Source organism: Pituophis catenifer, unplaced genomic scaffold (assembly GCF_029215685.1).
Source record: "Pituophis catenifer annectens isolate HBS135680 unplaced genomic scaffold, rPitCat1.0.hap2 SCAF_17, whole genome shotgun sequence".
Lineage (NCBI taxonomy): Eukaryota > Metazoa > Chordata > Lepidosauria > Squamata > Colubridae > Pituophis > Pituophis catenifer.
Genome location: NW_027256897.1, coordinates 13,540,276 through 13,554,775, shown reverse-complemented (window position 1 = coordinate 13,554,775; position 14,500 = coordinate 13,540,276). Strand labels below are relative to the sequence as shown.

Genomic DNA, 14,500 nt, shown 5'->3' with positions numbered 1-14,500 from the left:
GGCAAAGGATGCCTCTCTTCATTTAGTACCAAAAATACGATACGGATGAGTTAGCAACTGAGTAGAGATGGCCACCAAGAGAGAGCTAAGGACTGGTAGGGAGCCATTAGTCAGAATCTGGGATCAATGGGTGTTTCCAGAATGTGTCAGACTAGAAGTCTTTATTTGGAGGAAAGCCCATCCCGAGACTAAGCACCCCTTTCTTCTTATTTTAAAAATATCCTAGATGGTACTCCTGGTGCTTCTCTGCAGAAGTTATAGTTTGGCACGGCTCTCTTTTTCCACAAGTGTGGAAATAGCAAATTCCTGGTGCAAACCGTCCGTAGGTGACCAGCTAGAGTCATGTGCCAAGATGAATTTAATGGGCAAGGGGATAAAGAAGCCTATAAGCAGTGGTGGAATTCAGTTTTTTTTACTACTGGTTCTGTGGGTGTGGCTTGGTGGGCATGGCGTGGCTTGGTGGGCATGGCGTGGTGGGTGTGGCTTGGTGGGTGTGGTAGAGGAAGGATACTGCAAAATCCCCATTCCCTCCCCACTCTGGGGCCAGCCAGAGGTGGTATTTGCCGGTTCTACAAACTACTCAAAATTTCTGCTACCGGTCTCCAGAACCTGTCAGAACCTGCTGATTGGCACCCCTGCCTATGAGACAGAAAGATATTCAAGGATGCTCTTTTGAGCTTGTGACCCCAAAACCTCATAAAAGGACACTGTCAGGCTTCTCCCAACTTGGGCATTCAGGAAAGAAAGACCCTTGACTCCATTTGTAGTGAAAGGTATACTTTTACTGAAGCCAAGTGGTTACAGCGTAGCAAAGCCAGATCTGAGGATTCCCTGTGTGAACCCGGTAATTTCCCCTTGTCCAGGCCCTCCCCCACTTTGTCATCTTGATGGTGTCCAATAATGTCCAAATTAGGTGTTTTGGTAGCAGTTCCACATTTTTGTGTGTCTTTGGTGGGTGTTTGTACTGTTCCCAGGCTGTCCCAGGCTGATGTCCTTGAATCTCTCAACCATTGTCTCTGGTTGGCACTGCGGCTTCCTGTCATTCCCCCTCTCTATATCCTCCGATTCGCCCTCCCTATATGACAGGCTGGCATCAAAGCAAAGCGAAGCTGAGTTGAAGCGGTTTGATGGCAGATCTGACAGATATAAAATGGAGCAAAAACCACTTAACAATTCTTGTCTGTGGAGGTTCTCCATCATCCGAGTCATGGTTGTCCCAAAGGTGCATTTTTCAAGAGGCAACTGGATTTTCTTGTTTTTTTTCTTGAAGACGTTTTGCTTCTCATCCAAGAAGCTTCTTCAGCTCTGACAGGATAGTGGGGAATGGAAGGATTTATACTCGTTGCAGACAGCTGGTCATTTGCATCCTTTTAGATGGTCGTTGAGGCCACCTGGAGATTTATCTGTGTCCCCAGGGTCACCTGAGTGGAGCTCCTGGTTCCTGTAGTCTGCCATTTTTCCTCTGGAAATCCATTCCTTCTCCCACCCCATTCCAAGGGTCTTCATCCCAAATTGTATACCTAAAGGCCGGAAAAGATTCTCAATCCTCCAGGTCATGGCTGTCCCAAAGATGCTTTTTTCAGGAGGCAACTGGACTTTCTGGTTTTTTTTCTTTTGAAGACGTTTCACTTCTCATCCAAGAAGCTTCTTCAGCTCTGACTGGATGGTGGGGAAGGGAAGGGTTCATACTCCTTACAGACAGCTGGTTATTTTCATTAACAACTCCTGCTTAGCAACATAAATTTGGGATTCAGTTGAAGACCACCTGTAACCAAATCAGGGTTTAGCCTATCCCGTCAGTTCTTGTGTTAGAGCTCAAAGGATAAACATTGTTTTTTCTCTCTCCTTTTGTTCTCAGGGGTCCCCTGGTCCAACCGGAGAGCCGGGTCCTTCTGGCCCTCCAGGCAAGAGAGTAAGTTGCCTTTTCAGTCTTTCATCTCCCAGCCTTGGTAGTACAAGGGTTTAAGGCACCCTGTTATTAAGCTGCTTAAGACCAGCTGCCTGCAATTACTGCAGGGTTCGAATCTCGCCAAGGCTCAAGGTTGACTCAGCCTTCCATCCTTTCTAAGGTAGGTGAAATGAGGACCCAGTTTGTGGGGGCAATAAGCTGACTTTGTATAAATATACAAAAGGATGAAGGCTATTGCTGAGCACATTGTAAGCCGCCCTGAGTCTTCGGAGAAGGGCGGCATATAAATCAAATAAAAATAAATAAATAAATAAATAAATAAAGTTTTTAGCCAAACATCTCAGAAAATGTCACTGACCCCTCAGCATTAAAGAGGGTGCAGCCGAATGGATGGGTGTCACGATGCAGAGAGGGGGTCAACGCTGCCCCTGCCTCTGCAGGGTGGGTTGGTGTGTGGATGCACGAATCTTATAAACAATTCATCGCAGACCAATTTCTGCAAGTCTGCAAAGAAAACAGCAGCAGAAACATCAGAGGTGGCAATTATTGAAAATATAATGTATCACCATAACAACAAATCTCTGATATATTTGGAAAGCCTGGCGTGAATAAAGGCAGATTCTATGTTGCTCTTAGGAAGAAATGATTATCGTTCTTGCCATAACAACATGTTAGTTTGCATCCCGTTTGCAAAACAGGAAAGCCAGGATAAGAACAGTTGTCAGATGCTTTGGAGAAGGCACATCCCCACCAGAAACAGGGTGTGGTCTTCCAGATTTTTCTGGCTCTCCTCCAGCCAGATTTCAAATATCCCATAGCTACCATTTCAAGGTTATATATTTGCTCTTTGGGTAAAAATCATCCGTTGTTTGCTTTGAAACTTGTTCCCACTTAAGAAGAAGGTTAGATGGAAGTAAAAGAAATAAAGAAGCCCCATCACTGGAGGTTTTTAAGTCTTTAGAAAGAGACTGGACAACCATTTGTCCGGAATGGTCCAGGTTCTCCTGGCTGAGCAAGATGTTGGATTAGAAGACCTCCGAGGTCCCTTCGAACTCTGTTGCTCTGTATTCAAAAAGCAATTATGGATTTGTTATCTGAGGGAATCTCAGACAACTCCTGACATTTAATTAAAGGAAGATATTGTTTTAACAACAAAAATGTTGGATAAAAAAAATATTCATGAAAGATAAAAGAGTTTTTTTTTAAAATGACCAAACATCTGAAGAGCCAGTGTCTTGGTTGATGCTGGAGATGGATGTTGGGGCTTCCTTTGGTTGAGCTGTTGTTAGACCTGGCGGGAGGTTCATAAGAGGGGAAGTTGCTATGACCATCAGGGTTTAATCTCACTGCACGGTGTCTCCCAATCTTTTTAGGGGCCACCTGGACCAGCAGGACCTGAAGGCCGTCAAGGAGAGAAAGGTGCCAAGGTAAAAAACAAACAAAACACTGAGCTGCCACCAGACAAGGCAGCATTTCTGGTTTCAGCCGTGTTCTCCCTGTAACGTCTTGCTTCTCTTTAGGGTGAATCTGGATTGGAAGGGCCTCCTGGGAAGACAGGACCTGTTGGTCCTCAGGGGCCTCCAGGAAAGCCAGGTCCAGATGGACTTCGGGGAATACCTGGCCCAGTGGTAAGTGTTGGCCAACCAAGGTCAACTCCATCTCTAGGAGAGCACTGGTCCCATTAAGAAACCAAAGCCATGTTAGTCAGGGCTACTTATACTGCCACAGCTACGGGACGCGGTGGCTCAGTGGCTAAGACGCTGAGCTTGTCGATCAGAAGGTCGGCGATTCAGCGGTTTGAATCCCTAGTGTGTACTATGTGTAGAGGCAAACTAGAGTGTGTTTTTTTCTAATGCCCCACAAGAAAAGCGGCATTGCAGCCAATCCTAACAACATCATTCAATGAACCAACAGAGGTTTGCAAACTTCAGTAGCACTCAAGTAGAGAGGTGACTTGCCATCTGCTTCAGTTGACCCAATTCTGGATGATATTTCCAGCATTTTCAAGGGAATAAAAAATCCAGTACAGGTAGTCCTCCACTTACAAAAGTTCACTTAGTGAACATTCGAAGTTACAACGGCACTGGGGGAAAAAAAGTGACTTACAACAGTTTTTCACAGTTACGAATGTTTCAGCAGCCCCAGGGTCACGTCATTTATATTCAGATGCTTGACAACTGACTCACATTGATGATGCTTGCCCCGAGGTCACGTGATCAGCCTCTGCAGTCTTCTGAAAAGCCACGTCAATGGGGAAGCCAGATTCACTTAACAATCGGGTTTCTAACTTAACAACTGCAAAGTTGTAAAATGGGGCAAAACTCACTTAACAAATGTCTCCCTTAGCAACCTAAATTTTGGGCTCAGTTGTGTTTGTAAGTTGAGCAATATCTGTACCACAAACATCCAGACCAACCAGTGTCCTTCCCCATGAAGACTGGCTGGTTTTCTTCATTGGAACTTAAAACCTGCAACATCAGATCAGAAGTATGAGAGATGGAAACCTAGAACTAGATTTGGTGCAAATGATACGATGATCTGGGGGGGGTGGGGGGGGGGGAGGCTGGAAGGCCCAAGACCTTGGGCAAACATTTCCCTCTTCCTTCTGAGGAGAAAAGCGTCCATTCTGACATACGTAAAATTAGTTAGGGTTACGATATTAGGCTGTGATATCATCCCTCCGCTATCAGTTTGGAGCTGCTGTCAAGGTTTTTAGAATGATGGATACAGATATGACAACTGAAGACATGTATCCATGCAAGATTAATTGGAGTTTAGTCCATGGAAGCTGAGGCCAGCCTGTATTTGTTGGCATGAAAGGTGCCACAAGTGTGTCTGTTGACTGTTGTGATGGATGTTAATCTTATTAAAGTGGCGCCACTGACTGAGAGCAGCCTCCCCAGAGACCTGACCAAAGGCTCTTGTCAAGACATCAGATAACTGCAACTGAGTGATTGAATAGATTTTGTTCCAAATCACTTAATAAACTAAAAATCAAGGCATCCTGGTTTATGGTATGGGTCAAAGCTCACCAGCTGGTTGAGAAGAGCGGGGGGTGGGGGCACTCTTCAATAGTTTGCACGGAGAGCAGAAAGAGAGTTGATAGAAAAGGAATCTGGGTCTCCTTGAGAAGCAAACATGTTTCAGATGGTTTTCAGCCATCAGCACAAATTAGTCGAACCAAAAAGCTGCAGGATCCATGGACCACAAGAATCTTCAGATGGGATTTTTTTCCCTCTCTCTCTGATGTCTGGTATCAGTCAGAGACACTGAGCTGGATGCTGGAAAGCCTTGAGAGGAGATGCCTTCATGGAATGGAATGGAATGGAATGGAATGGAAGGGAAGGGAAGGGAAGGGAAGGGAAGGGAAGGGAAGGGAAGGGAAGGGAAGAGAAGATTAGAAGAGAAGAGAAGAGAAGAGAAGAGAAGAGAAGAGAAGAGAAGAGAAGAGAAGAGAAGAGAAGAGAAGAGAAGAGAAGAGAAGAGTTGGAAGGGTCCTTGGAGGTCTTCTAGTCCAACCCCCTACTCAGGCAGGAAACCCTATACCATTTCAGACAAATGGTTATCCAATTTCTTCTTAAAAACTTTCAGTGTTGGAGCATTTACAACTTCTGGAGGCAAGTTGTTCCACTGATTCATTGTTCTCACTGTCAGGAAACTTCTCCTTAGTTCTAAGTTGCTTCTCTCCTTGTTTAGTTTCCACCCATTGCTTCTTGTCCTGCCCCCCTCAGGTGCTTTGGAGAATAGCTTGACTCCCTCTTCTTTGTGGCAGCTCCTGAGATATTGGAAAACTGCTATCATGTCTCCCCTAGTCCTTCTTTTCATCAAACTAGACATACCCAGTTCCTGCAAACGTTCTTTATATCTTTTAGCCTCCAGTCTTGTTCTCTTCTTTTGGCCTTATTGATGCCTTATTTTATATTTTATGAGGCCTTAGTTTGGCCTTACTCTTTACTCTTCCTTTCCCTCTGACCATACACTGTGATACTGTAGAGTCCTTCAGAACTTTTCATTTTGCTGGCCTCCAGAAAAACGTCAGTTGATATAATAAGGTTTGTGACTCGATCGGTGGAGTCGGCCACTGCAGCAGATTTGAGGAGATGAGATTTCTGAAGCCCGGCTTCCAGAAAAGCTCCACGTAATGGGGTCTGTGACACCATTCACAGACTTTGCTACTGCAGCAAATTCTAGGAGATGGGTTTTTGAGGGCGAATCCCAGGAAGCAGAGCGCCCTTCAACTACCTGGGAGGGAAATCAGAATTCTATCAGGCCTGTAAATGTGTACCCTGATGGAGGTTAAGGGCAGGCTGAATATTACTCAGCAATATTCCTCTAGATAGTCTGGACTAGGAATGCTAAACCCACAGATTATTTCCCCTTCATGTCACTTCCAGTACTTTATCCATAGTTATGTGTTTAGATTTTACATCTGGTCAAAACAGGTAGCCCTCAACTTACAATTATTTATTTAAATGACTTATGTTTATGTTATGTTATGCCATCAGTTATGATGGCACCGAAAAAGAGACAATAGAGTAGAGTAGAGTAGAGTAGAGTAGAATAGAATAGAATAGAATAGAATAGAATAGAATAGAATAGAATAGAATAGAATAGAATAGAATAGAATAGAATAGAATAGAATAGAATGAGCTGGAAGGGACTTTGGAGGTCTTCTAGTCCAGCCCCCTGTTCAAGCAGGACAACCAATACAATCTCAGACAAGTGACTGTCTAGTCTCTTCTTAAAAACCTCCAGTCATGGAGCGCCCATGATTTCCCAAGGCCAGCTGTTCCACTGGTTAATTCTCCTCCCTGTTAGGAAGTTTCTCCACAATTCCAGGTTGCTTCTTCTTTGATCAGTTTCCATCCATTGTTTCTTGTCCTGCCCTCTGGTGCTTTGGGGAATAATTTGACCCCCCTCTTCTTTGTGGCAGCCCCTCAAATACTGGAATCCTGCTATCATGTCACCCCTAATTCTTCTTTTCTTTAGACTAGCCAAACCCAAATCTTGCAGCCGTTCTTCAGACATTTTAGTCTCCAGGCCTTTGAACATCTTAGTTGCTCTTCTCTGAATTTTTTTCCAAAGTCTCAACATCTTTTTTGTAGTATGGTAACCAAAACTGGTTGCAGTATGCCAGGTGTGCCCTTACTAGGATAAGACTCACAACTTACTAGGGACTTAGAGTCACAACTGTTGCAGCATCCCCACGGTCACATGACTGGGCACTTGGCAACTGGCATGTATTTACAGCTGTTGCAACATTACAGGATCAGGTCATTCCCATTAGAGCCTTCCTTGCTGGCTTCCAACGAGCAAAGTCCTTGGGGGAAGCTGAATTGATGTAATAATTGTTAACTCATTTGGTCAATAACGTCGAGATTCCCTTCATCAGTTAATGACTGCAGGAAAAAAGGGCCCATAACTGGGTGAGACTCACTTAACAACTGCATCGCTTAGTGACAAACGTTCTGGTTCCAATTGTTGTAAGTCAAGGACTACCCATAGCGCTTTTAGTAGTGGCATCCTGTTGCTCCCCTGGCAGGCCCTCCATCCCTGGAAGAGCTGACTTTTTCCCAGAGAAAGGAAATGCACCTGGTGGGAAATGGCATGGAGCTTGTGGGGGACAGTCAATACTGTATTAATCCTGGTGATAAAGGCTACCACCCTCTTTGAAACAAATATGTGGGGTAGAAATTTAACCTAAAAACGCCACTCTCCATGCCTTGCTTGATTCTTCTAGATGTACGAGTATTTCCCATCTTAGTTATCAGTTTCTCCTACTAACCCAGAATGTACCATAATAGCTAAAGGTGTCCATTGTTTTCTAGGGCGAGCAAGGGCTTCCAGGTTCACCAGGCCCAGATGGACCTCCTGGCCCCATGGTATGTCTTGACATTTTGGGAATTGTGCTTTACCTCCCTTGGGGCTGAAAGCAAAGGTCGGCGCCATCCCAGCCCCCACCCCTTCAGCTCTCCTGGTTCAAGCACGAAGATCTGCGTCTCAATGGGGGGTGGCAGGATGGGGTGTGTGGCTGCATCCACATTTCCAGAGCAGTCTCTTTCCTCCACTGACTATCTTGGCTGGCCAATCCCTCCCTCCCAAAAGAGCTTATGTCCTTACCTTTATATGGTTCCCCTTGGATGTAGCTAGAGGGCAGTTTGAAAATGACCACGCTTTAGCAGTCTGAAAAATGAAGACTCAAAATTAGAATTGTGTTAACATCGGTCCAAATTCACTTTTCCTTTCCCAAATTAATTTGGCTCCTGTAAATCTAAAAAAAACAAAGTGGCTGAACAAGATGCCTGATTTTTAGTACCCATCTTCTCATTCTCTTCAAAGGGTCCACCTGGTTTACCTGGCCTGAAAGGGGATTCGGGTCCAAAGGGAGAAAAGGTGAGTTTTCAGCATTAAGATTTGGGTGCGGTCCAGAATCAAGGCAAAAAGCATCCTCCAAACAAGCCAGTGAATTTGAAGCACCTGATTAACTCTTAATTCTGGGAAGAGAATTCCTGAAGCCAGCTGGGAATTGCAGTTCTCGGCCACGTCCTGGCTTCTCTCATCCTGGCACAAAGAGCCTTTGCAATGCGGCCCTTGCCTTTTCTAGGGTCATCCTGGACTGATTGGTCTCATTGGGCCTCCCGGTGAGCAAGGAGAAAAGGGAGACCGGGGACTGCCAGGACCTCAAGGAGGATCGGGGCCTAAAGGAGAACAGGTAGACCATCAAGAGCATTGCTGCAAAATCCCTTAGTTCTTCTTGATTGCCAAATCTTAAGATCCCCCCCTCCCCCCCCCCCGGGTGAGGATGGGTCTGAAGCTTCCGAATTGGAAAGAACTTCTCCACTGAAGCTGCGGATTAAGGAGGCATTGCAAGCACTGATTTTCTTCTTTGTCTCTTTCCTTCCTCAAGGGTATTCAAGGTCCATCTGGCCCTCTTGGCCCACCTGGTCCTCCAGGGTTGTCGGTGAGTAGCAAAGAGGCAGGGACTTTGGTCTATTAGATGAACATGTGGTTCCCCCCTCCCCATATAATAGCAGTAGCCCTTAGACTTATATACCGCTTCTCAGTGCTTTACTGCCCTCTCTAGGCAGTTTACAGAGTCAGCCTCTTGCCCCCAACAATATGGGCCTTCCTTTACTGACCTCGGAAGCATGGAAGGCTGAGTCAACCTTGAGCTGGTGAGAATCGAACTGCTGGCAGTCGGCAGAGTTAACCTGCAATACTGCATTCTAAGTCACTGTGCCTCACAGCAGATAGATAGAAAGATAGATAGATACCTCTTCACTGTGCTTTATAGCCCTCTGTAAATGGTTTACAGAGTCAGCCTCTTGCCCCCAACAATCTGGGTCCTCATTTTACCCACCGTGGAAGGACGGAAGGCTGAGTCAACCTTGAGCCGGTGAGATTCAAACTCCTGGCAGCCGGCGGTCAGCAGAAGGAGCCTGCAGTACTGCAGAATAATAGAACATAATTTGACATTTCAGTGATTTCAGAAAGATAATTATGTTTATTCTGAAGTATAATAAGAATTGTGAGTGTACAAAAAAAACGGCTGTTTCAGCCTCAGACTGACGTGCTGAACCCATTAATTAGCAGACAACTTGTGACAATCTTCGTTCTGCTAATCAGCACCGGCCTGGGATCTGGGCTACTTAGTTATTTTTAATGGGCGCTTTGCTAACAAGCTCTTCTGTCTTTCAACTAGGGCCCCCCCGGACCAAAAGGTGCTAAAGGATCTTCCGTAAGTACAAGTATCAAATCTATCACAGGAGGAAAATTGTTTTATTGCTATTAATCGTAGTATTGCAGTCCACATGGTCCCGTGGGGAGGGGGGGAGGGGAGCAAAGCTCTTTGTCCCTTTCCTGTTGGTTGAGCTTCCTTCATGTCTTTGTCCCTCCCATCATCCATTTGATTTGATCCACATCCCTTTGATTACTCTTGAGATGATGTGATATCATCCCCTAGAGCAGGGGTGTCAAACAGGATTTCTCAGCAGGCTGGGAGGGCAGCGGGGGAGAGACAGGACAGATACCTCCTGTAGCACCCTGTTGCCCAAAACAGAGTGTGGATGGCCTGCGCACAGCCCTCCTCCCCGCACCTCGTTTTTGGCCTCCATGGCCTCCAGCAACACTCTGCCGGCCAAAAACAGGCTGCGCAGAGGCCCCGCGAGGCTGCAGGGGAGCCGCACGCAGCCTATTTTGGCCGGCAGAGGCACCGCAGGCTGGTCCTTTGATATTTTCAGGGCGGGATTTAAGTTCCCCATGGGCCGGATCCAGCCCGCAGGCCTTGAGTTTGAAACCCCTGCCCTAGAGGAATGAATAATGACGTTCATGTTTCCTCTTGCTACCCTGAATCTACTTCATTCCTGGGAAAGAAAGGAAAAGTAGCCCTAACACAGAGCACAGGGACAGAAGACAGGGAGACGGGGTGTGTGTGTGTGTGTGTGAGCACTAGGGAGACTGTCCTTCTGCATCTCTTCTTCCACCGAATGTCCTTGGGAGAAAAGTCACAGGTGAGAGGACGAGTCCCTGATTGCTCCCCACGGAGACTTGCCCATTATTGGGCCAGGGGTTGCAGCCTTTGTTTAACCCTTTTACTGCTGCCCAGAAGGGAATGCGGAGGTATAGGAGGGGGAATTAGGTGCCCCTCCCTGGTCCAAGAAAACTGTAGAGGTTGGGAGGAACTGAGCTAGTCAAGCTCAACAGAGGAGACTGTTCCATGGAGATTGTCAACTGTCCCACTCAGTCATTCTGGCTCTTTGCTAGATGATTGAGTGGGACGGTTGAAATCTCCGTGGAATATACTCTTCCCTTAAGACTCCTGGCCATTTGTTTTGCCAAGAGTATACTTTACTGAAGCTTAAATGGTTACAGAAGTAGCGTAAGCTGAATCTGAGGTTTTCTTGTGCAAACAACACAAAGGAAAGGAAAGTCCCATCCCCCCTGCCATCTCCGTCTCCCAGTTATCTGCAATGGTCCAATCAGGTGCTTGTGTATCATTCAGGAAACAGATAACAGGTGCTCAGTTCCCAGCTCCGCATATCATCAATGACCTTGGCTTCCATTCCCCACTTTCTTCACATTCCAGTCCTCCCTTCCTGGCTGTCAGCTCATGAAGCTTGGTTAGGTGAGACGCAGCCATGGCAGAGATGTTCAGAGGCCCCTGCAGGTTGCAATTCTCACCTTGCAATTTCCACTTGGGTTTCAAGGAGACAACCTCTTGCTTCTTGAGCCAACCTCCCTTCCACGTTTGTCTTCTTGAAACCTTTAAAGGCTCTGGTGGGCTGCAGTTGTGCTGTGGCACCTCCTTGACTGGCCGTGTCTTTTCTGCTTCTCCTTCTTCCCAGGGGCCAACGGGTCCGAAGGGCGAAACTGGTCATCCCGGCCTACCAGGACCTCCTGTAAGTGCTGCGGCTAAGACGTTTTCAAGGTTGTCACAAGTTTGAGTCTGCTTCTCTGGTGTGGCATCACTCAAGCCAAGTTCTTGTTCTTCTCCCATCATCCAGGGTCCTCCAGGAGAGGTAATCCAACCCCTTCCCATCCAGTCCTCCAAGCGGACTCGGAGAAACATTGATGCCAGCCAGCTGATGGATGATGTCAATTCAGACAATTATGTGGACTATGCTGATGGCATGGAGGAGATCTTTGGCTCCTTGAACTCTCTGAAACTGGAAATCGAGCAGATGAAACACCCCTTGGGCACCCAGCACAACCCAGCTCGGACTTGCAAAGACCTGCAGCTTTGTCACCCGGACTTCCCAGATGGTAGGCAGGGAAGAGGGAATAGAAAAGGGCAGTTGATCCTCTTTTCAAATGTTCATAGATATCCAATTCTGTCCCTCTGTCAGGCAGAGCCTTGATAGTACAGTGGTTTAGTGCACCCTGTTATTAACACAGCTGCCTGCAATTTCTGCTGGTTCGAATCTCTCCAAGGCTCAAGGTTGACTCAGCCTTCCATCCTTTCTAAGGTAGGTGAAATGAGGACCCAGTTTGTGGGAGCAATAAGCTGACTTTGTATAAAATATACAAAAGAATGAAGGCTATTGCTTAACACATTGTAAGCCGCCCTGAGTCTCCGGAGAAGGATGGCATATAAATCAAATTAAAAAAAAAAAAAAGACTAGTTAGGTCCAAGATTTCAATCTAATGTTAAAAAGTTGTGTAAATATCATGGTTGGCATGACAGAAACACAGTTAATCCAGGTGGGCTCTAGGTTTTAATTCTAGAGCTCCATAGGGCTCCCAACCTGACTGGCTTTAAAACTCGGAGTCAACTGGAATCAGGCAGCACCCAAGTTTAGATAGATAGATAGATAGATAGATAGATAGATAGATAGATAGATAGATAGAGACAGACAGATGTGTAGGTGTAGGTAGAGGTAGATAGATGTGCTGGAGCTGGCTTGTACTGGTTTGCAAGAGACAATTGTTACATCTTCTGGAGATTTGCAAGTTAGCAGGGAGAAGAGCTGACACACTAACAGTGTTTGTTTATTTATTCATTTATTGGTTCGATTTATATGCCGCCCTTCTCCGGAGACTCAGGGCGGCTTACAATGCGTTAAGCAAAAGCCTTCATCCTTTTGTATATACCTGCTTAGTAGGGCTTTTGGTGCCCCACCTAAGCAGTGTTCTTTTTTATACAAAGTCAGCTTATTGCCCCCACAATCTGGGTCCTCATTTTACCTACCTCGGAAGGATGGAAGGCTGAGTCAACCTTGAGCCTGGTGAGATTTGAACTTGCAGTAATTGCAGGCAGCTGGTGCTACTTAACAGCACTTTAGTCTGCTGTGCCACCAAGGTTTGACACCATAACAGTGTTATTGCTTACAGATGTCTCATTACCCAACTAGGGAACACCATCAGTGCAAGTGGTGTCAGAGGTATAGTTTTATACAGTATTCAATTATATACAGTTTGAGTGGTGTGGTGGCCTAGAAGGGGAACTGTCGCCTCACAATCAGGAGGCTGTGAGTTCGATCCTAGGTAGAGGCAGATATTTCTCTCTCTGGGCACAATGAGATTATATCTGCTGAACAAAACTCCGCATTGGCAACAGGAAGGGCATCTGGCCATTAAAACACTCTGCTAGCTCCATTCAGTTGCCCAGACTCCACCCCAGAAGGGATTGGAAGAAGATGATTCAATTATACATAGTTCAGCCTGAATACTGGAAACCCATATGAGTGTCAAACACTTCAGAAAGCACACAAGTGGGATAAATTTACATGGAGGCAATCCTCCAGTTATTCTTTCTGCATGAATGCCCACAGCAACATGCACTGCCCAGCAAGGCCAGACACTGGATGGCTGGATGGGAAACAGCTCAACAAAGCGGCCAGACAGGAATCAAGACTGGGCAAACAATCAGACAGAAAACAGTGCCCTAATCAAGAAACTACCAGAGAGAAAACCACACCCTCATCAATACTGGCAGGGGTAACAATTGTGTATGAACAAGGAGCAAACCCCACACTCACCAGCACTGATGACATAGCTTGGTCAGGTAACAAAATGTCTGCAAGCAAACAGCCAAGCTCAGTGAGCCCCAAGGAGCTACTCTTCATATTGTATTTTAAATTGGAAACACTCATTTTTTTAAAAGAAGAAAGGTAGATTGAGAAATAACATGCATTTCAGAAGCAGAGGAAGTTTGAGCAATTCCTGCTGAAAGACAGAAGCGATGTTTTTCAGTGATGGGACCAGCTCTGGAACGATCTCTCAGTGTCTCTGGAAAAAGCTGGAGTTTTTCTGAAGGGCTTTTGAAGCCAATGCCAAAGTTCGTTTTTGGGCTTTATAATTTCTAGCCATTGCTTTTCTCCCAACTCTAGGAGAATATTGGGTAGACCCGAATCAAGGCTGCTCCCGGGATTCCTTCAAAGTTTACTGTAATTTTACTGCTGGTGGGGAAACTTGCATCTTCCCAGATAAGAAGTCTGAGGGGGTAAGTAACTCTTTTTTGCTGTCCCTTTGGGAAGATATTTTGCCAAATTTTCACTGTCTGCACGTTGCTTTTATTTTGCTTTCAACGACATAGTTCCCATCAGGAAAAGATTGAAAAGAAGCGAGCAAAAGAGCAAAAGGCTCAGAGGCTCAGCCTATTCTCTAAAGAAAGAAGGCAGGAGTGGGTTCCTCTTACCTTCACTACCGGATTGGAACCGGGAGCATGCGGGTGCGCAGAGCGTCCGTGAGGACATCCAGGCGGGTGGGCGGAGCCTCCTGAACCAGTAGAAACCCACCAGTACCCTGAGGGCAGGACAAGAAGCAATGGGTGGAAGCTTATCAAGGAGAGATTCAACCTAGAACTAAGGAGGAATTTCCTGACAGTGAACACTGTTAATCAGCGGAACGGTTTGCCTCCAGAAGTTGTGGGTGCTCCATCACTGTAGTGTTTAAAGAAGAGATTGGACATCCATTTGTCTAGGATGGGATGAGAACTCAGGCCTTGGGCAGGGGTTGGACTAGAAGATCTCCAAGGTCCCTTCCGTCTGTTCTGACCTGGCTCCCAAACACGACAAGCCTTCTGTAGTTAAATCAATGATTCCTTTATTAGGAGCACCAGCAGCCTCGGCAAAAAGTCCCTCTCTCCCTCAC

General features: G+C 46.1%; 1 protein-coding gene across 1 annotated transcript in view; it reads left to right on the top strand.

Annotated features, from left to right (window-relative positions):
• The window catches only part of COL5A1 (collagen type V alpha 1 chain), a 223,103-nt gene that overhangs the window by 192,972 nt on the left and 15,631 nt on the right, over positions 1–14,500 (top strand). Inside the window, exons 53-63 of the mRNA XM_070955824.1 lie at positions 1,859–1,912; positions 3,283–3,336; positions 3,430–3,537; positions 7,738–7,791; positions 8,249–8,302; positions 8,514–8,621; positions 8,817–8,870; positions 9,612–9,647; positions 11,254–11,307; positions 11,413–11,671; positions 13,738–13,850. Of these exons, the coding sequence (XP_070811925.1) occupies positions 1,859–1,912; positions 3,283–3,336; positions 3,430–3,537; positions 7,738–7,791; positions 8,249–8,302; positions 8,514–8,621; positions 8,817–8,870; positions 9,612–9,647; positions 11,254–11,307; positions 11,413–11,671; positions 13,738–13,850 (948 nt within the window). The remainder of the gene's footprint in view (positions 1–1,858; positions 1,913–3,282; positions 3,337–3,429; positions 3,538–7,737; positions 7,792–8,248; positions 8,303–8,513; positions 8,622–8,816; positions 8,871–9,611; positions 9,648–11,253; positions 11,308–11,412; positions 11,672–13,737; positions 13,851–14,500) is intronic.